Below are 20,511 nucleotides of genomic sequence, written 5' to 3'. Positions count from 1 at the left end.
GAGCATTTGTGTGACACCTATCTAATGTGTATGACCAGCATTAGCCCAATGATTGGTTGTCAGGAGAACCTAACATACAACTCTGTGCCAGCAAGTAGCCCCCATTTATTTCCAGGCAAATATCTCAATTCATAGTAGTCATACATTGTTTATAGGGTAAGAAACAATAGACTCTCAGACTTCTTAGGTTTTGCTCACTACCTCATCCGACGATGCTTTGTTATTCATCTTTATCGATGGTTTCTCCTTTTCTTTGAAAGCTTTGATGGGATTTGAGAGAGCGTGAGTAAGTTCTGCAAAACAATAGATAATAAAGTCCATTTACAACCCGTAAGTGAGTGAAAAGAAGTGAAGAGAACTTAAAGGGGTTGTTCATCAAATTTTTTTTTCTTTCAAATCAGCTGGGGCCAGAAAGTGCTAGAGATTTGTAATTCACTTCTATTTAAAAATCTCGTCTTCCAGTACTTATCAGCTGCTGTATGTCCTGCAGTTAGTAGTGTATTTTTTCCAGTTTGAAGAGCAGGAGAGGTTTTCTATGGGGATTTGCTACTGCGTCTAGACAGTTCCTGCAATGGACAGAGGTGGCAGCAGAGAGCACTCTGTCAGACTGGAGAGAATACACCACTTATGCAGGACATGCAGCAGCTGATAAGGTCTGGAAGACTGGCGATTTTTTAATAGAAGTAAATTACAAATATCTGGCACCAGTTGATTTAAAAGGAAAAAACTTTTTGTGAACAACATCAATGATGACATTTAGAATATACCTGCCCATGTATCCGGCACATAGTCTTTCACTTCCACATAGACAAACAGCGATGGCATTGTGAGTGGCATGTTACTCTCACTCCGAAGGCACATATGATGGAAGCCTGGAAACACAAAGTGACATCTTGTATCATATAAACGTACTGCAATGGTGGAGCCCATGTACCCAGGTCAGACCTTATTGTAATGGGGCACCTATAGACATGCAGGACGCTCTATACAGTAACTCTATATGCCTCTAGTTTAATGCCAAATGTTTTTCATGTTTTGTTTTTTTAACAAGAAAATAAAACGTGACTGGTACCTGATCTGATCACATTGATTGGGATGATCCGATGGCCAATAAATTTCCCTCCTTCTTCAAATGCTGCGACTCTTAGAGAAGCCATCTCTGGCATTAGGATCTGGTAGGATATAATCCAAAGATATTTAAAGGGGTTGGCCACTTTATAGTAAAATAGTTTAGCATACAGTATTAGTAACTATACTAGCAGCTCCCTGTGTACTCACTGTATATACTGACAGCAGCTCCCCGTGTACTCACTGTATATACTGACAGCAGCTCCCTGTGTACTCTCTGTATATACTGACAGCAGCTCCCTGTGTACTCACTGTATATACTGACAGCAGCTCCCTGTGTACTCACTGTATATACTGACAGCACCTCCCTGTGTACTCACTGTATATACTGACAGCAGCTCCCTGTGTACTCACTATATATACTGACAGCAGCTCCCTGTGTACTCTCTGTATATACTGACAGCAGCTCCCTGTGTACTCACTGTATATACTGACAGCAGCTCCCTGTGTACTCACTGTATATACTGACAGCACCTCCCTGTGTACTCACTATATATACTGACAGCAGCTCCCTGTGTACTCTCTGTATATACTGACAGCAGCTCCCTGTGTACTCACTGTATATACTGACAGCAGCTCTCCGTACTCACTGTATATACTGACAGCACCTCCCTGTGTACTCACTGTATATACTGACAGCAGCTCTCCGTACTCACTGTATATACTGACAGCACCTCCCTGTGTACTCACTGTATGTACTGACAGCAGCTCCCTGTGTACTCACTACATATACTGACAGCAGCTCCCTGTGTACTCTCTGTATATACTGACAGCAGCTCCCTGTGTACCTCATAGAGCTAAAATCAGATTCCCCTCCTTTAGGCTGTGCTGTCCTGCTCTGTGGTGAGGCTGTCCATAAGATGGCCGACATGGAGAAGCATGTGACCCTGCCCCGCCTTCCAGTGTCCACCAATGAGCCTGTATATGCCTATGGAGGACACAGGGGGCGGGGCATGGTCACATGTTCCTCCATGTCGGCCATCTTATGGACAGAATCACCACAGAGCAGGACAGCACAGCCTGGAGGAGGGGAGTCTGATTGTAGCTCTATGAGGCACACAGGGAGCTGCTGTCAGTATATACAACGAGTACACAGGGAGCTGCTGTCAGTATATACAGTGAGTACAGTTACTGTACATTGAACTATTTTACTATAAAGTGGCCAACCCCTTTAACAAATCACACCATAAGTCATATTGGCTTTGTTATAAATACATGTAGTGTGTAAATAGCAGTGAAATTTTTACAGACCTGAACATCAAAGGAGTCGCCTCACCCCCCATTGATCGTCAGTCCTTCAGTGCACTATCCCACCCGCCTGCCACCTCCTACAGTACATTCCCTCCTATTATACATAGACATGGCTACTTCTGCATATATGAATATCTCCTATGCATAAGCAGGAGGCGTCAGGCAGGACAGTGCACTGAAGGGCTGCAGATAGCCACCTTTTCACTGGGTGATTTGCATATTATCTTCAGGGAAAACTACAGGAAAACGTCACCAGGGAGAGAACTAAGAAGAACAGCACTGGAATGTGCAGCTCTGCGGGTACAGTGACATATCAGCAGCTTCGTATGTACAAACCTGCTGATAGTTTCCCTTTAAAGGGGTTATCCAGCGCTACAAAAACATGGCCACTTTCCCCCTACTGTTGTCTCCAGTTTGGGTGGGGTTTTGAAACTCAGTTCCATTGAAGTAAATGGAGCTTAATTGCAAACCGCACCTGAACTGGAGACAAGAGATGGTGAAAAGTGGCCATGTTTTTGTAGCGCTGGATAACCCCTTTAATTAACCCCAGGAATAGCACTAAACTACATGAACTCTATGGCCAGGCAACTTTCCTTTTTCCTATGCAAATATGAATGCTACATGTTATGTAAGAAAGTTGTACTATAGAATATGCTGACATTACCTTTTCAAACACATAGGGATCCTCTTTCCACACTGGATTGATGGAGTTTGCAGTAGAGGTTAATTTGGTTTTGTACTTGCGTTTAGGATCTCCGGGGAGCCCAAAGAGCTCAACTTCCACATAGGTTTTCACACTCTTGTCACTGAGGAACTGACCTGAGAGTATCTGGGGAGAGAACATCACAACATGTAGTTGCATCATGGCAGCTGACATACTTTCATTCTTATTCTATATTAAAGGGAACCTGTCACCCTCCATGCCGGGGCAGAGCCCGGTCGACCCCCCCCCTGGAGCTATCATTCTCTATGAGCGTCAGACTCATCTCTGATGCGCGCGGGGGGGGGGGGGGGGGGGGGGGGGGGGGTTGCAGGGTTCCTTTAAAGGAGAAGTCCAGCTTCAGGTATTTCTTTTTCAAAAGAGCCAAGTAAGAGGTGGATGAACATAACACCATGCACCAACATCCTCAGCTCCAGCGCAGGGATCCGCTTTCCACCGCTCCTGTTCCCAGTCCCCCGGCCTATTCCTGGTCTGAGAGTGGACCGGGTCGTGACAAGTCAGCCCTGCTCAGCCAGTTAGCAGCCATAGCAGGGTTTCACCTCAGCCGCTGACTGGCTGAGCAGGGCTGACACATCCCGACCTCGCTCAGACCAGGAAGGGACCGGGAACCGGAACAGGGGAAAGTGGAGCAGGGAGGTAAGGGCATGTTGTTATGTTCTGCCCCCTTAACCCGGATTTTTTTTTTTTTTTAAATGTCTGAAACCAGACTTTTCCTTTAAACCCTTAAGGGAATGAGTCGCCTAGAGTTTATTTTACTAATTAGAGCCAGATACTAAAACAAATTCTTAATAAGTAATTTTTTTTTTGTACTGCCATATTGTTTGAGCTTTGCTATGTTAACTGCATATACAGATATGCTCTACAGCATCAACACGGACATAGGAAACAATAGCCACCTGGAGAGGACTTGCATGGTAGAGTTTTCTAGGCTTGCTCTGTGCAAGATAACTGTGCAGGAAGGGGGAAGGAGGGGAGTGTGATCATGTGACATCCGCTTTTTTTGATGTATACCTTTCTTGCCTTGAACTTCTATAAGCAACTGTTTCATTGCTCATATGGATCAATGTAATACTGTAGTATTGCATTAATCCATCAAACTGGCACAAAATGTCTACAGCCTTGTCTATGAGAATGGATTAAAGGAGAAGCACCGATATTCTTGTATGGCTGAAATGTGAGATATTTGTAACTTACTGTAATGGAAAGTGTGTTGGCCACAACCACATCGATTCGGTCCACTGTAAAGGGGTCAAACTGCTTATCTGCGCGCCTCATGAATTCATGTTTTAGTAGGTACCCGCTGCGGCCATTGAAATCAAAGAGAGCCATGTTCTGCTGCATTGCCAAGTCTAGGAACAATATATGGTATATAGATATACAGTGCATGTACGTATCACTCATCATACTAGTGATAACAGTAACTACTAATTATAATAAAACATGGAAGAAACATCAAAAAGTAACACTTACCCATAGTTTGGAAGTTGAGCGCCACCATCTGACATCCTGCGTTCCAGAACATTTGCGGCATATAGTTAGAAGAGTCCACCCTGGTTCCCTTTGGATAAATCCGACTCATTTGTCTCTTATTGTATCTGAGTAGATTGTATAGGAAATAAATACTAGTAATACACTACCTGCCAACGTCCCACAGCCTGGGGCCATGCAGCTGTTGCACAACTACAACTCCCAGCATGCCCAGGGGAGGCTAGGAATTGTAGTAATGCAACAACTGGACAGCCATATCTTAGTAAACACCACTATAACGCCATTAAACTTTATCACCTGGATCCCATGGAAATGATTGTATACCAAGTAAAGGATACTCAACAAACTGCACTGGGAACTTGGTCAGCAGATCGTAGGCTTTAGTTTCCACAAAGGAGGAAATGACGTAACTTTGATTCTTTACTGCAGATACAAATGAAAAAAACTCCATAACAAATCAAATAAAAAAACTCAGATAACACCACTGTCTCCCAACTAGAGATGGGAGATATCATCAAAAATGAGGCTGTTTGAGGTTTTGATTCAGAAGTGAAAGTATATACAGGAGCAGGGACACTTGTCATAAAAAAAGAAGTCCCTGCTCCTGTACACTGAACAGCGGTGCTGACTGCAGACACAAAATGACATTTGCTATAGAGAAAACATTTTGCATGGTAGCCATACACGAGATACTGTAGCTGTCAGCCAAACACTTATCCAGCTGACAGCTCTCTCCAATGTACCCACACATATGGAAGCTCAACTCGGCTGAGCACGCACGTGTTCTCAATGTAAACTATGGAGAAAGCGGCTGCAAGACACTACTGTTGGTGGATGATCTTAATGAGAAGATCTAAAACCCAACATAAGTATATAAGTATAAGTATAAAGGTTGTCAGGGATTATAAGAAAATTGCCGAGGAGGAGGAAATGCCCCTGGTGCCTGTATAGCATTGACATCATATACAATCACTGGTCTGAGCAGTGATGTGTGCATGTATGGTACAAGATCATCAAGGCTGGTGATTGGCTGCAGCAGCCATGTGATGTCATTGTTGCAGTATCAGCAATGGAAGATTTAATTTATAAGAAACTTTTTATGGAGGCAGCTTTCCTAAAATCCAAATCAAATTCTAGAATGTCTAACTTTCCAATGAACTCTCATGGCTTAAAGGAATCTTACCTGCAGAGGCTTCAAAGGACTCAAATTTAACTGGCTGGACGTAGTTGACTAAACTTGACATCTCTTCATAAGCTACTGCCTCCTGACCAGCAGTGCCCTGTGCAAAAGGAAAGGAGAAAGGGTTATATTCATTCTAGAGCCAAACATTTTGTTTTTATTTTTTCTTAAAGGGAATGTGCCATCTAGAATTTTTTTTATAGATTAGAGAGAGTGAGATATTCAAGGTGTGAAAAAAGCCCAAACTTAGATTGGTTCTGAGAAGGTAGCAATGTAGGAACACTGTAGCTGTGTAATGGTGTTTATACATGGGGATGAATGTCTGCAAAGAGGCTCAGAAGAACATCCATTTTCTTGGTTTTGCACCTCTGAAACCCTGAGAATGACACTGCAGATCAGGGTGAAAGGTTCCATGTCCTACGTTGTGGGGTTTGCAGCATGGTGGCTTGGGGTTTGCACTATAGTACTGGGGTCCTTACCTCATCTGACTGCATCTGCTTCATCTCCTCTTCATTCACATTTTCTACAACCTCATCACTTTCACCTTCTTTCTCTGCATCCTCTTCTTGATTTACTATGAAAATATTTAGTAGAATTTATTACACTAAGAACTAAACTAATGGGCCCCACCTTGTGGTATTGTAATAGGAGAACGCCTCAACAAGTGCTTTGAATCTGTCACACCTACTGGTCACATATCAATGATGTAGGGAGTTGGTCACATGACCTTCCCCCGAGCAGATTCAACCTGAAGTATGAGTCTCCCAGGTTCAATTCCTGCAAACCTAAGTCTAACCCTCTCTCTGGAGGGCTGCAAATTTTAAGTGCCTTGACCAGGGAAGTAAGAAGATCTACCTCTGTCTCCTCCCTACATCAAGGCTTAGGCCTAGACAGTTTACAGTTCCCTGTAACATCTTTATCAGGGGTCAGCCTAGGCCTCTTAGTTCCAGTAAAGCGAAATCTTAATGTTACAACACCAAGACATTGAGGACAATTGTTGCTTCCAGCCTGGTTGGAACAGTTCGGGTTCTGTCCCAGCATGACTGCGGACCAGTGTAGACAGGGAGCTCCATAAAGACATGGAGGGGGGGGGGGGGGATATTATCAGCCCGGCCTCTCCCCAATATCAGTGTCTCATCTCACAAATGCTCTTCTGGATGAATGGGGAAAAATTCCCACAGACACCTCCAAACTTTTACAGAAAGTCTTCCCAGAAGGTGTTTTAGCTCCATATTAATGTTGTGGATTTAGAACAGGATGTCATAAAATCTCTGTCCCAATACTTTTGCCCCATAATGTAATTTGTAAAACTAAAAAAGGGCATATAAGCAGTCAGTCCACCTATTCCTATAATATTCTGGTTGCCCATCTCTGACCCCTTTCTAGTGTATAGTAGTAGACTAACCACTGAGCATGTTGGCTCAGTGGTTAGCACTGAAGCTTTGCAGCGCTGGAGTCCTGGGTTCAAATCCCACCAAGGGCAACATCTGCAAAGAGTTTGTATGTTCTCTCCGTGTTTGCGTGGGTTTCTTCCGGGTACTCCAGTTTCCTCCCACACCCAAAAACATACAGATTAGTGAAGCGCTGTGGAATCTGTGTGCGCTATGCAAATAAATAAAATTGTAGAGCGCTGGGCAAGGAATCTTATTAACCTGAATTCTCACGTGTCAGAGAGTTTGCCTGTTCTGTGTTCGCTTCATTGGTTTGAGCTTTCTTCTCCGCAGATGAGAAGGCCTGGTTCTTCTTGTTTTTTATTAGGATTTTGCCTAGCAAATCATTGGGGCTTGGTATTGGACATCCAGGTTTCAGCTAAAAGGAAAACAAAGATGAAGGCACTAATGATAATAATAATAATAATAATAATAATAATAATAATAATAAAAAAAATAATACCAATATAATAATAATGACTATATAAGAATAATACCAATATAATAATAATAATGATACCAACAACGATAATAACAACATCAACAATAATAATCTAATAATAGCAATAACAGCAACAGTAATATAATAATAATAGCAATAACAGCAACAATAATAATATAATAACAACGACAACGGACAAATAGGTTTGTGTAGAATGTAGACCACATGTTACTCCAAGCTATTGGGCACTTACCGGATACTTTTCCAGAACATCGGTCAGTAACATGTCTCCAAATATTGTTCTACAGTACTCAGCCATTTTCGCCTGTTGCTTGGCTCTGCAAAATTCAATAGTAAATATGCAATGAAGTAAAAGCGAGTAACGTAAAAAGGAAGTGTGGATTACTTCTCCTTGGTAGTGGGTAATGGGTAGTTCAGCAAAAATAATAAAAAAAATTCTTGGTGACAGAAAGTGCCAAAGATTTGTAATTTACTTCTAATAAATAAATAATAAAAAAGTTTTTCTAAGCTGCTGTATGTCCTGCAGTAGGTGGTGTATTCTTTCCAGTCTGGCACAGTGCTCTCTGCTGCCACCTCTGTCTATGTCTGGAACTGTCCAGAGCAGTAGCAAATCCCCATAGAAACCTCTCCTGCTCTCTAGACTGGAAAGAATAAATCAATGTCTGCAGGACATACAGCAGCTGGTAAGTACTTGGAATTCTAGTGATTTTTTTTAAAATAGAAGTACAACAGCCCCAGTTACTTTTGCACCTCCCATGTGAACTGCTTCATGGAACCTTGGCCCCCTGAATAGGTAGATGAGTGGGGGTATCGGGAGTCTATCGATCTGATATTGGTGGCCTGTCCTAAGAATAACCCATCAGTTTGGTTTCCTGAAAACCCCCATAAGTTCTTACATTACAGAAGAATTTCACATCATCCTGGACAGCATTAGTACTCACGAGTCCACATGGTTTTCAAATGACAAGATCACCGGATAAGGAGACGTCTTGAATGCTGATTCTGCAATAGCTTCAATGACATCCTGGAAGACGGGATCAGATTTGTTTTTTAAGAGAAAGGTGTATGTACAGATAGCATTTTATGCTTCTCTGACCACTGTATTATACTGTAGATGTCTATGACTGTAGTTATTCTATGGAACCCCTGCAGCGAGATGGATAAAGCACTAAGCTAGAGAGTGAAGATCTCAGCTTCTTGCTTCTCCCTGCATGCCCTTACGATCGTTTGGGGATTTGAAAACCCAGACCAGGACATGTCTGTGTGACATAAAGAATCAAGGAAGTCCAACAGCATCCAAAATAGTGCAAATATCTTCAAAGCTTTACTACATTAACAAGTACATGCAAGCGACATTTCGACCCTACTGGGTCTTTATCAAGTGTCAAGAATCGGTTGGGATGAAACATCGCTCATATGTACTTGGCAATGCAATAAAGCTTTGGAGACTTTTGCACTATTTTGGATGCTGCTGGACTTGATTTTGTATGATAAGCTGCCTTCACCGGGATTTTTGGTGTTCTTGGTGCAACCACCACTCTACTAGCTGTGTTTTTACTGTGTCTGTGTGACTTGTCAAAAGTTTTTTTTTTTTTTTAAGTGATAGTAACACTTTAACCCATATTTTTCTTGGAAATGTACATTCTAATACTGTCAATTTTCTAATTTTAATAAATATATATCTATATTTTTAATTTTTAAATAAATAATTGAAAAAAAATAAAAATGCACATTTCACTAACATGATATTCACCTTGTAGAGGATTTCTGTGGTCATTGTAAATCCATGAGTGATGATGGGTTCTTCATCAGGCGGTTTACCCTTCCAGCAGTCTAGTTCTACACATCGACAACCAGAGAGCAGAGTCTGACGATACATCTCAGGGGACGAGACCCCAGAAAACTGACCGGCTGTACAGTTGGCAGAATAGTAAGTGCAAGGTTAGTAACATAATACATTTTTTACATGTATTGGTGTGTAGTTCAACATCAAACAGTTCTGTGAATAGTCTTGCTTAGAACAATTCACATCCATCAGTTTTGCTATTGAACCTTTTCCCTGTCGAGGGCCATTGGGGCATTAATAAAATCATTTGAGGGACGCTGCATCAATGTTATACTGTGCGTGGCAGTTAGTAGCGTGGGTTTGCAGCTCCCGGGGCAAGGCAAAGTATTGTTCCCCTATTCCCTTTGCTATTATAGTTAACCCTGTGTGATGCCTCTTGTACCTGCTATGAATTCTTAGTGATGCCTGGTAGCCAGAGTTAACCCCCAGTGATGCCCCTGGTAGCTGTAGTTACCCCTATTGATGTCCCTGGTGGTCTAGTTACCCCCCCCCCCGGGATGCCCCTGGTAGTCATAGTTAAGCGCCCCCCCCCCAGTGATGCCCTGTTAGTCTAATTAAAATCCCCAGTGATGCCCATGGTAGTCCTAGTTTACCCCCCCCCTGTTGATGGCCCTAGTAGTCTAGTTAACCCCCCAGTGATGTCCCTGGTAGTCTAGTTAAGCCCCTAGTTTTGTCCCTGGTAGTCCTAGTTAACCCCACAGTCATTTACCTGGTAGTCCTAGTTAACCCCCCAGTCATGTCCCTGGTAGTCCTAGTTAACCCCCCAGTCATGTCCCTGGTAGTCTAGTTAACCCCCCAGTTATGTCCCTGGCAGGGCCGGATTAAAGGGAGGGCACCCGGGGCACGTGCCTTGGGGCTCCCACCACATAGGGGCCCCTACCAGCCCGAACCCGGAAGCAGGGTTTCCGGGTTCAGGCTGGTGCATCTATGGCAGGGTGGGAAAACTCCATCCCGCGCCGCTCTGCCTCACAGGAGCTGCTAGGCACCGCGCTCTCTTGTGTCTAGCGGCCACTAGACACAGGAGAGCGCTGTGCGTGCAGGCCGCATCAGGGGATGTCGAAGGCCTGATGCAGCCCGCGCGCACATCGCTCTCCTGTGTCCAGGACACCACTGCCGTGGGGGTTGGGGGGAAGGGTGTTTAACTACAGCTACTAGGACACCCGGAGGGGGGGGGGTTAACTACAGCTACCAGGACACCACTGGGGGGGAGTGAACTACAGCTACCAGTACACCACTGGGGGGGGGGGAAACTACAGCTACCAGGACATCACTGGGGGAGGGGGACTACAGCTATCAGGACACCACTGTGGATGGGAGGTTAACTACAGCTACCAAGATATCACTGGGGGGGGGGGGGGTAACTACAGCTACCAGAACACCACTGGGCATTGGGTGTTAACTACAGCTACCAGGACACCACTGAGGAGGGGGGTGTTAACTACAGTCACCAGGACACCACTGGGAGTTGGCTACAGCCACCAGGGGCATTACTGGGGGTTAACTCCAGCTACAAGGAGTACCACTAAAGGGTTACCTATAATGCTAGCGTCATATGGAGGGCAAAGCAGGGGGCATTTTTACTATATGGAGGGCAAAGCAGGGGACATTATTACTATATGGAGGGCAAAGCAGGGGGCATTATTACTATATGGGGAGGGCACAGCAGGAGACATTATTACTATAGGAAGGGCACAGAAAGAGGCATTATTACTATAAGTGGAGACACAGCAGGGACATTATTACTATATGGGGGTACAGAAGGGGGCATTATTAATATATGGAGAGCACAGCAGGGGACATTATTACTATATGGAGGTACAGCAGGGGGTACTATTATTATATGGAGGGGCACCGCAGGGGACAGTAGTATTATATGTGAGGGCACAGCAGGGGGCATTATTACTATATGGGGGCACAGCAGGGACATTATTACTATATGGAGGCACAGCAGGAGGCATTATTACTATATTGAGGCACAGCAGGAGTTATTACTATATGGAGGCACAGCAGGAGGCATTACTATATGGGGGCACAGCAGGGACATTATTACTATATGGGGGCACAGCAGGGACATTATTACTATATGGGGGCACAGCAGGGACATTATTACTATATGGAGGGCACAGCAGGGACATTATTACTATATGGGGACAAAGGGACTTTATAACTATTTGGAGCACAGCAGGGGATCCTACACATAAGAGGCAACCCACATACCTACTCACTTTACTGGAAATTACACCAAAAAGTGGAATTACTACTGTTTGGGACCTTATTGGTTGGAAAAAGGGAAGGAAGTTGCTGAAAAAGTGCAGAGCCAAAGATGTTTGTCTGGCAGGTTCTGAAGAGCTGAATTGTATCTGCAAGAAATCAATTAATGGATGAAAATCAGGGGAAGATGGAAATGGGATGTAGGGGGAAATGGGAGAAGGAATTAGGTAAAATGTCTGAGGGGCAATGGGAGAGTATACTAAAAAATGTTAAGAAAGTGTCGGTAAATCAAAATCACCAGATAGTGCAGCTTCATGTTTTGCACCGTTTGTACTACACTCCCTCTTTTCTGGAAAAAATAGGCAAAAGATCCACGGCCGACTGTGCAAGATGTGGGGAAAAGGTAGAAGATTGGTTGCACATCTTTTGGACATGTACGGCCCTGGGAAAATTCTGGCGAGAAATAATAAAGGCAATAGAAGAAGAACTGGAATATAGAATAGTACCGTATCCAGCGTTGATAATATTGGGAGATGATTCACAAGTGGGGGGAATGGATAGGAAAAAAAAGGAAGTGTTGGGTAGGAGATTGTTTGTGGCAAGACTTATGATTGTACGGAGTTGGAATACAAATGAAATATTAAGAGTGGGGACTTGGAATAATTTGGTAAAACAGTATGTTAAATATGAAAAGGTATGGGAAAGAGGAAGAGAGTAGTGAAGAAGATAGTAGGAGTAAAAATAGAAACACTGGTCTGGTCTGGTTTGAGTATGGGAGGTCCACCTGGGGAAGGGAGGGGGGGAGGGGAAGGGATAAGGGAGGAGGGGGGTTTTGGAAAAAAAGGGGAAAACTGGAAAATTTGTTTGTGTGTAAAACTTTTTTTTGTATTTATGGATGTGATAATAAAAACTTTTGCTAAAAAAAAAAAAAAAAAAAACAGAGGAAAATGCTGAGCCATACAGCCAGGAGCGAGAAGGGGTCTGTGCTAAGTTGCTTACAGTAAGCTGTCATTTATATAGAGTTTTTTTGGGGGGAGGGGAGTGGGGGGACGGGGCCTCCAACAAAATTGTTGCCCGGGGATGGGATGTTGATCCAGGGATTAATTCTGTCATATTCAGAGATGGGAAAGAAGTTTCCCATCTGGTATGGGACAGTCAAAGTTGACCTTAGGGCCCGATGTGATACAATATATGAGCTCTAGCAAGATCGGTGCTCACTTGGCTCGCTGGCTTTTTTACAAGGGCCGATTATTGGGTAAATGAACGCTCCTAAAAACCTTCATTACCTATAACTGGCCTATGTAAAAGGACCCTTATAAGGATTATTCACCATTGTGTTTTTGCAGTCTTACATGTAACTATGTTAATCCAATAAAACAAAAAATACCATACAGATTTATCATCTCAGATACATAATCATTACTCAAAGCTTTCCATAAGCCAAAGTAGCTATGCTTTAAAGGGGTTATTCAGCACTACCAAAACATGGCCACTTTCTTCAAGAGACAGCAGAACTCTTGTCTCCAGGTCAGGTGTGGCTTGCAATTAAGATCTGGGCTGACCTAGAGGGGGTGGGGCCTAGACCTCTAGGCCAGCCAGTTCCAATGGGCGCCGATGGGGCGGGGCCTAGACGACATAGAAGTCACGGAGGGACAGGGCCAACAGCGCTGATGTGGGCGGGGCGAAGAGGCACAGGGGTTGTGAAGCCCCACCCAGGTGGCACAATCCACCAGCAATTAAAAGCATTTTTCACTGGACCAAGGGATGCGTGTCATATATTCTAAAAATCATTGCTTTTAACCTATTGTTTATTACTGGGCCTATCTTTTTTGTGTTAGGACTGTATTAGACAACTTGCGGGGTAATCCGCTAGATCGGTGCTCGCTTACAGAGCCTATTACATGGCTCTATAATTGTGCGGGCATTAGCGATGTCCGTGCAGACCTTGCTTTAATCAGTCGTCAGTTATGCATCTCGTTCTGTAGCCAATCATTTTTAAACTAGTTGAATGACCACAATCAGCCGATGAGCAAACGATTGCTCGCTCCTCCATCTTGTTTTTTATAACTTGTCCTGATACTTTATTGCCATTTTCTAAATCATTATTGACTTTGGATACAAGATACTATACTGAAGAGTACCTGTGAGGTAAGTGTTATGAGAGGAGTCGATAAAGTAGTGAGTGAGAGGTTGATTCATGTCCTGGTTCACAGGTAACTTGTCCATGGACACAATACTGTTCTCAGACCCGCAGAGAAACCATACCATACCTTCTGGAGACAGCTGCCCTAGAACAGAGAAACCCATTGTTACATTATTGTTTTAGTGTTAACACAACTTTCCTATGATAATTCTCCCCCCTGGAACCAGAAAAAAAAAGTTCACTATATATCATATCTGTCAATGTCAATATTGTTTTGTGCAAATTCTTATTTCCAATTTTTCTCACAAAATAGATTGAAAAAGTAAGTATACAACATTCTTCTGACGGGCTGAGCAGCAGCATACAGTGTATGCCTCCCCACATATGCTACAGACAAGAGCAGGGACTCCTGTATGATTCACTGGAAGTGAGTCCTAATAAGATTGGATTCAGATCAATCTTAGTTTTTTCTTTTAAAGTGTCACTGTTATTTAAATTTTTTTTTTTGCAGAAATCAATAGTACAGGCGATTTTAAGAAACTTTGTAATTGGGTTTATTAGCTGAAAAATGCATTTTTATCATGAAAAAGCAGTTTGAAGCTTTCCCCCTTATCTTCATGGTTTTCTTATGGAGAGGGGCGGGGTTGAGGGAGATGAGGCACCAAAACAGGACAACAAAGAGTTAGTTTACAGCTACATCGCTGGGCTATCTCCTCTGAAGTCAGTACTGACCTCTCTGATCTCTGAATAGCGGCTTTCACACAGGTCCCACGGTGTAATCCTTTGTTCTCTGCTGGCGACTAATCTCCCTCCTCCCCCCCTCCCCTCTCCATAGAACAGACAGGGCTCGACTGATGTAAAAGAGTTGAGATTTCCTGATAATTAGCAGTGGATGAGAGAGAGGAGGGTGGGGGGAACCTGGGGAAAGGCTTTTTGAATGCAGATAATGGCATATTTGCCTAATAAACCCAATTACAAAGTTTCTTAAAATCGCCTGGACTATTGATTTCTGCAAAAAAAAACAACAAAAAAAAACATGACAGTGACACTTTAAATTTGGAATCAATTTTCTCACTTCTAATGACTATGTTGGGACTTAAAAGCAAGGTAGATAACACATTTGAGTCCTGCAAAACAAAAGCATAAGCTTGGGAAATAGACCAAACATAGTCAATTGTATACTAAACTTCATCCATTAAATGGACCCATAGTGGGTGCACCAACACCATGGTATACAATGGCTATCCACTTTGCTTTCATCCGGTGAGCTAAACCCAATAACGTTATATGAATAAGATTTAGGGTTGACTGTTGAATGGAGCACAATCTTCTCACCTCTCTGTTTGTTGATAGCACTGGGCTCATATTTTTCTATGAGAGTTTGTACTCGCTCAGTCTTTGCAGGAGGAAAGAGCAACTCATTTAGGCGACTGTCTCTTTGCTTTTGGTTGATGAACTTGGTGAGGTGATCTTTAGTCATGTAAGGTTTGGCTTTAGAATGGCTAAAACATGAGAAATACATAAAATAATTTCAAGATTTTGACTGTAATAAACCAAAATTAACTTTTTACATTTTGTTTTATAAAAATAAGAAAAAAAAAACCCAAATACATATAAAAATGTAAGAAACATAGAAAAACACCTGGCACTACTAGAATCTGACCCAACTACAAAAGAACATCAACGCTATTTGACAATAAATAATTTAAAACCCACCATTGTATCCATCCAGTTTTATTACCCAGTGGGTCTACCCCTCTCAACGCCGGAAAACAACCTACCAACTATCTATCTAAGGGGCAAACTTACAGCTTACACTGCTCAGTACTGCTCTATAATGTCCTCCATGCTGCTGCTGCTTCTCAGGGTCATATAGGAATATAGGGAAGCAGGATCCTCTTGTGTGTGTGTTTAAAGTGTTTTTGAGATAAGATAGCAGCTAATTTCCACCCCCACATATGTAATCAACCAGAATACCCCACCTATTCGCCTCGTGTAGCTGGCATCTGTATATAAACTAGATCTTTTCTGACACAGAAACATTCAAGGGATCAGTTGAAATATCTATTATCATGGTTCCCACAGCCATGGGTTGCACACATGTTATTTTATGGTCTACTATTTTTATTTCTAGAACAAAACATATATTATCCCTTGTGTTCTTGTTGTGTGGACTAATCCCAGAAATGCAAAACCACAGCATTCTCCCTGTCCTACTTCTATATGACTAATGTGAGTCTCCCTACAGCAACACGACTGCTATGTATTAGGCCAGCACTGTGAGGATACAGATGCTAATTCCACAGGGAGACTCACTGGGATGTGAAGATCTCATCTATCTCTGGCCGTGGGCACAGCTGCATAAGAAATGTCCTGTAGACCGAGTCAGGAAAGTCCTCGGGGTTGATGGCGTCGTTCTAAGGAAGGAAAAGAAGTAGGTCATAATGGATTAGGTTGGTAGTTATGTGGTATATAGCTATAAGGACTAACCTATAAACACATCACTTCCCACAATGCATTTAAACTTTCCTTCAGCCTTTCTGTGTTTCATACTGATTCGGGCAGCATGGAATTGGTAACCCCTTTGCACAGTCCATGGTTTGGGCAGAATGACACTGTTGGCAGGTTCCCTTTAAAGGCGTTATCCAAGAAAATTATCTGATTGAGGGTGGGCTGATCGCTGGGACCTCCACCACTTGGACAGGGGCACTCTAATATGGCAGTCTAATATGTGCTGACTGCTAAAGGTAGTAAGGGACTGGACTCAGCTATCCTATGTAGTCCTATGGAGCTTGAATGGACAGGCAGGATTAAAATAAGAGCATTCGGGGTCACCAATGGTGAGGGTCCTAAAGAAGAGACCTCCACAGATCAGACACTATTTTGTATAACCATATAATTTAAGGGGTAGTTTAGCAAAAATGTTTTCTTTCAAATCAACTGGTGCCAGAGAGTTGTAATTTACATCTATAAAAAAAAAACAAGTACTTAACAGTACTTATCAACTGCTGTATGTCCTGCAGGAAGCAGTTATATTTCCAGTCTGGAGAGCAGGAGATGTTTTCTATGGGGATTTGCTGCTGCTCTGGACAGTTCCTGACATGGACAGAGGTGGCAGCAGAGAGCACCGTGTCAGACTGGAAAGAATACACCACTTCCTGCAGAACATACAGCAGCTGATAAGTACTGGAAGTACTGTTTTTTTTAATAGAAGTAAATAACCAATCTCTGGCATTTACTGGCACAAGTTAATTTGTAAAAAATTGTGTTTTTTTTGCTGAACTACCCCTTTTAGGCCTTACTATAAAATGCTCCAAAATGATCATTGTACCGCATTTCTTTTACTTTAGTATATGTTCATTTATACAGTCACAGCGATGTAAAAATTGGCAATAAGTCCTTACAGAGGGTATAACACTCACTTTTCCCTTTGGGAGATGACAAGCGTTTAATGCTTGTTCTACTCTCTTCCTGTCGGCAGGAAACAGCTGGAAAATACTGTCCAAGAAGGAAAACAACAAGACTTCAACATTCAGCAGTCAGTTTTATCCTATATAATACCTCTACTAGCTACAACTGGTTATATTAACTCTCTGTATCAGATGAATTTTCATGGTGTGGTTGTAAACCATAAAAATTACATTGATTGTATATGCCCATTAGTTTCTGTCTAGAATTTAAGGGGTATTCTACTCAAACATAACTTTGGATATTTTGCTGCCTGTGGTGAGACTAACAATTCCTTCAATGCTTGTTATTATCTATTTAGTCTTCTTATCCTACTTCTGAGCTGCTGCTTTCTGCTGAAGACTCTGCTTCCTGCTGAGCTTTTCTCTCCATTTCCTGCCCCCTCCCTTCCGAGACGGCTGATGTAAATAAGTCCCTATCGGCAACTTTGTAATGCTTGGAGAAATAATCACAGTGAGTTCATCAGCAACTTGACCTCAGATTAACCCTCCCAGAATTACAAAGAAGCTACAAAGTTGCAGATACAGCCTGCCAGGGACTTGTTGATATCAGCCTTCTCAGAAGGGAGGAGGGGGAGACAGAGAGAAGCTCACACACTGTCTTTTGTGTTTTCAGCAGAAAGCAGCAGCTCAGAACTGGGGAAGGAGACTAAATAGATAATAAGTATGGAATGGATTGTCAGTCTCACCATGGGCAGTAACAAATGAGAAGTTATAAGTGGAATACCCCTTTATGTTACTTACTAGGTGTATACTAAAATGTACAATATTATTTATCCTGAACTAATTCTGATTGAAGGGACAGAGGCTCTCGGCTTCTTCATTATTTCAAGGTATCTGCTAATTGTCCATGAGCTAGTGAGTGGAGACTAGCAACTACTAGCAACTGATGTCTCCCACAAAGAGGGGAGGAGATCCTGCTCCTCTGTATCTCTATAGCACATTCTCAGAAGCAGCAGCAGCATGGAGGACATTATACATCAGTACTGAGCAAAACAAGCTAGCACAATGGTGAGCTATAGCATTCACTAAAAGGTGCAGCAGATCTCTGTCACTCCCCTTCCCTTCTCCATAGACTTCTATGGGCAGCATGCTTTCTCTCAAGAGTATAGAAAAAGTCACCCAAAGTATAATAACAGATCACTTACTTCCGGACAGGAATCTTTCCTTCTGCATTTAATTGAAGTGTGAGTTTTACATGTCTAAAATATGAAAAAAACGAACAAAAATCAAGAGAAATGTCAGTGCGGCATTGACTCAAAAATTACAGGCGATGGGGTTTTGCCACCAACAATATAAGTGTTTGATTGGTTTGGGTCTGACTGCTGGGGACTCCCACAAATCACAAGATTAGGGGTCCATGCCCCCTGGATAACTACAGCGTCAGTCAGACATGTACGCCTTTGTTCCATTAAACTCTGCGGCCCAGGCCCATAGAGCTGAATGGAGCAGCAGTGTGCATGATTAACCACTCAACCAAAGGACATGAGACCCCTGTTATTGTGACTGGTGAGGGTCCTAGTTGTCAGGCCCATTCCAATCAGCCATTCATTCCCAAACCTGCCAGGACCGGCAGTGATGAGATCAGATCACTGTAGAAAAAACTCATTACACAGGTGTATAGGCCTGTGAGAACTCCGCATTTGGCAGGAAAGTGGAGAGAAATCCTATAGGTAAGTATATTGACAAGTTTATTATTTTTATGTTTATTATTATTATTTATTATGATTACATTTATTATTATTTATTTTTCATATCCCTAAAAAATAAACCTTTAAGGTGACTCTGTGCCCACAATCTGACCCCCCCAAACCACTTGTACTGTCGGATAGCTGCTTTGAATTTAACATCTGTCCTGGGGTCCGTTCGGCAGGTGATGCAGTTAGTGTCCTAAAAAACAACTTTTAAACTTACAGCCCTGTGTCAAACTGCAGTGGCCTCCTAACCTTGCACCGCCTCTCTGTCCTCCTCCCCACCCTCTTCATCATTTTTCCTATTCCTCTGCAGTGAACACAGCACAGGTGCCTTAACAATCCAGCCCATGTGCCGTGCTGACACAGGTGATGAATTGGAGACAATCTGCCTGGTGCATTCCTAATGATGGGGAGGAGGGACAGAGAGGGTGTGCCAGCCTAATGCATACAAAATCTAAGCCACAGTCGTCGGGCACAGGGCTGCAAGTTTCAAAGTTGTTTTTTAGGACAATAACTGCATCACCTGCCGAATGGACCACAGGACAGATCTTGGAATAAAAGCAGCTATCCGAAGGTACAAGTGGTTTCGGGGGGGGGGGTCAGATTGTGAGTACAGAGTCGCTCCATATAACTCCATATAACTCTTTATGCAGAACTACTGCCCACATTACTTACATTTTCTCATAGAAGGAATAGCGAGAAGCATTGTTTAGAAGAGGATTGAGGATGATTGTCATGATGTCAGTAGCCCAGTCCTGCAAGAAGACACACCTGTTATTAAATAACAAGAACTGTATATAAATTATACTATAAGCTATAATAGCTTACACTGTAGATTCCATAAAGCATCCGTCACCATTCTTGTGTTACCATCAATTCTATATTACAACAACGTCCAATGGGAAAATTCACTTAAAGGGGTAAAGACGAGTCCATCTCGGAAGTAGCTGCCAGAATGTTTAGCAGAGGACCCAGCAATAATATATGTCATATTTTTTGCACCATGATCTTTAGTTTTTATTAATATCATATTGGTGTAAAAGAAAAATTGTGATTTTATTATTTTTTTTCTGATAAATAATTTAATAAAATCAGCAATTCTGGTGTGTTGTTTTTTTTTTCCATTTACACCGTTCACCGTGCGGGAACAATAATGTTATATTTTAATAGATCGGACAATTTCGCACTCTACGATATGTAATATGTTTATTTACTTATTTTTATAATGGGCATGGGGGGTATTTTAAACTTTTATTGGGGGGGGGGGGTTATAAGGGGTTTTAATACTTTTAAAAACTTTTTTGTATTACACTTTTTTTCACTGTAAAACATGCAATCATTAGATTGCATGTACTGATCTATGCTATGCCATAGCATAGCATAGATCAGTGTTATCGGTGATCTATACATATATCCTACCCGAGAGCAGACTCTATGCACAGATCGCTGAACTGTCAGGACGAAGGTAAGAGGCTGCCCCTGCCCATCG

The 20,511-nt window shown here is 42.5% G+C and overlaps 1 protein-coding gene across 3 annotated transcripts in view; it reads right to left on the bottom strand.

Moving 5' to 3' along the window:
- Positions 1 to 20,511, bottom strand: part of PLCB2 (phospholipase C beta 2) — an 82,846-nt gene that overhangs the window by 15,965 nt on the left and 46,370 nt on the right. The window contains exons 5-23 of one of the 3 annotated variants that reach the window (XM_069951135.1): positions 19,698 to 19,777; positions 18,477 to 18,530; positions 17,284 to 17,359; positions 16,178 to 16,278; positions 15,197 to 15,363; positions 13,860 to 14,006; positions 9,415 to 9,572; positions 8,603 to 8,685; positions 7,894 to 7,978; positions 7,433 to 7,577; positions 6,248 to 6,342; positions 5,772 to 5,868; positions 4,927 to 5,011; positions 4,571 to 4,695; positions 4,295 to 4,449; positions 3,044 to 3,208; positions 1,073 to 1,172; positions 768 to 872; positions 202 to 293 (exon numbers count right to left, since the gene is read on the bottom strand). In XM_069951135.1, coding sequence (XP_069807236.1) covers positions 202 to 293; positions 768 to 872; positions 1,073 to 1,172; positions 3,044 to 3,208; positions 4,295 to 4,449; positions 4,571 to 4,695; positions 4,927 to 5,011; positions 5,772 to 5,868; positions 6,248 to 6,342; positions 7,433 to 7,577; positions 7,894 to 7,978; positions 8,603 to 8,685; positions 9,415 to 9,572; positions 13,860 to 14,006; positions 15,197 to 15,363; positions 16,178 to 16,278; positions 17,284 to 17,359; positions 18,477 to 18,530; positions 19,698 to 19,777 — 2,115 coding nt within the window. Of the gene's footprint in view, positions 1 to 201; positions 294 to 767; positions 873 to 1,072; positions 1,173 to 3,043; positions 3,209 to 4,294; positions 4,450 to 4,570; positions 4,696 to 4,926; positions 5,012 to 5,771; positions 5,869 to 6,247; positions 6,343 to 7,420; positions 7,578 to 7,893; positions 7,979 to 8,602; positions 8,686 to 9,414; positions 9,573 to 13,859; positions 14,007 to 15,196; positions 15,364 to 16,177; positions 16,279 to 17,283; positions 17,360 to 18,476; positions 18,531 to 19,697; positions 19,778 to 20,511 lie in introns of those variants that run through there. The other 2 variants (XM_069951134.1, XM_069951137.1) reach the window with 2 other exon arrangements.

This window comes from Dendropsophus ebraccatus, chromosome 13 (genome assembly GCF_027789765.1).
Source record: "Dendropsophus ebraccatus isolate aDenEbr1 chromosome 13, aDenEbr1.pat, whole genome shotgun sequence".
In the NCBI taxonomy this organism is placed as follows: Eukaryota; Metazoa; Chordata; class Amphibia; order Anura; family Hylidae; genus Dendropsophus; species Dendropsophus ebraccatus.
The sequence above is the reverse complement of the archived record's forward strand: the minus strand, read 5'-3'. Positions and strand labels throughout refer to the sequence as shown.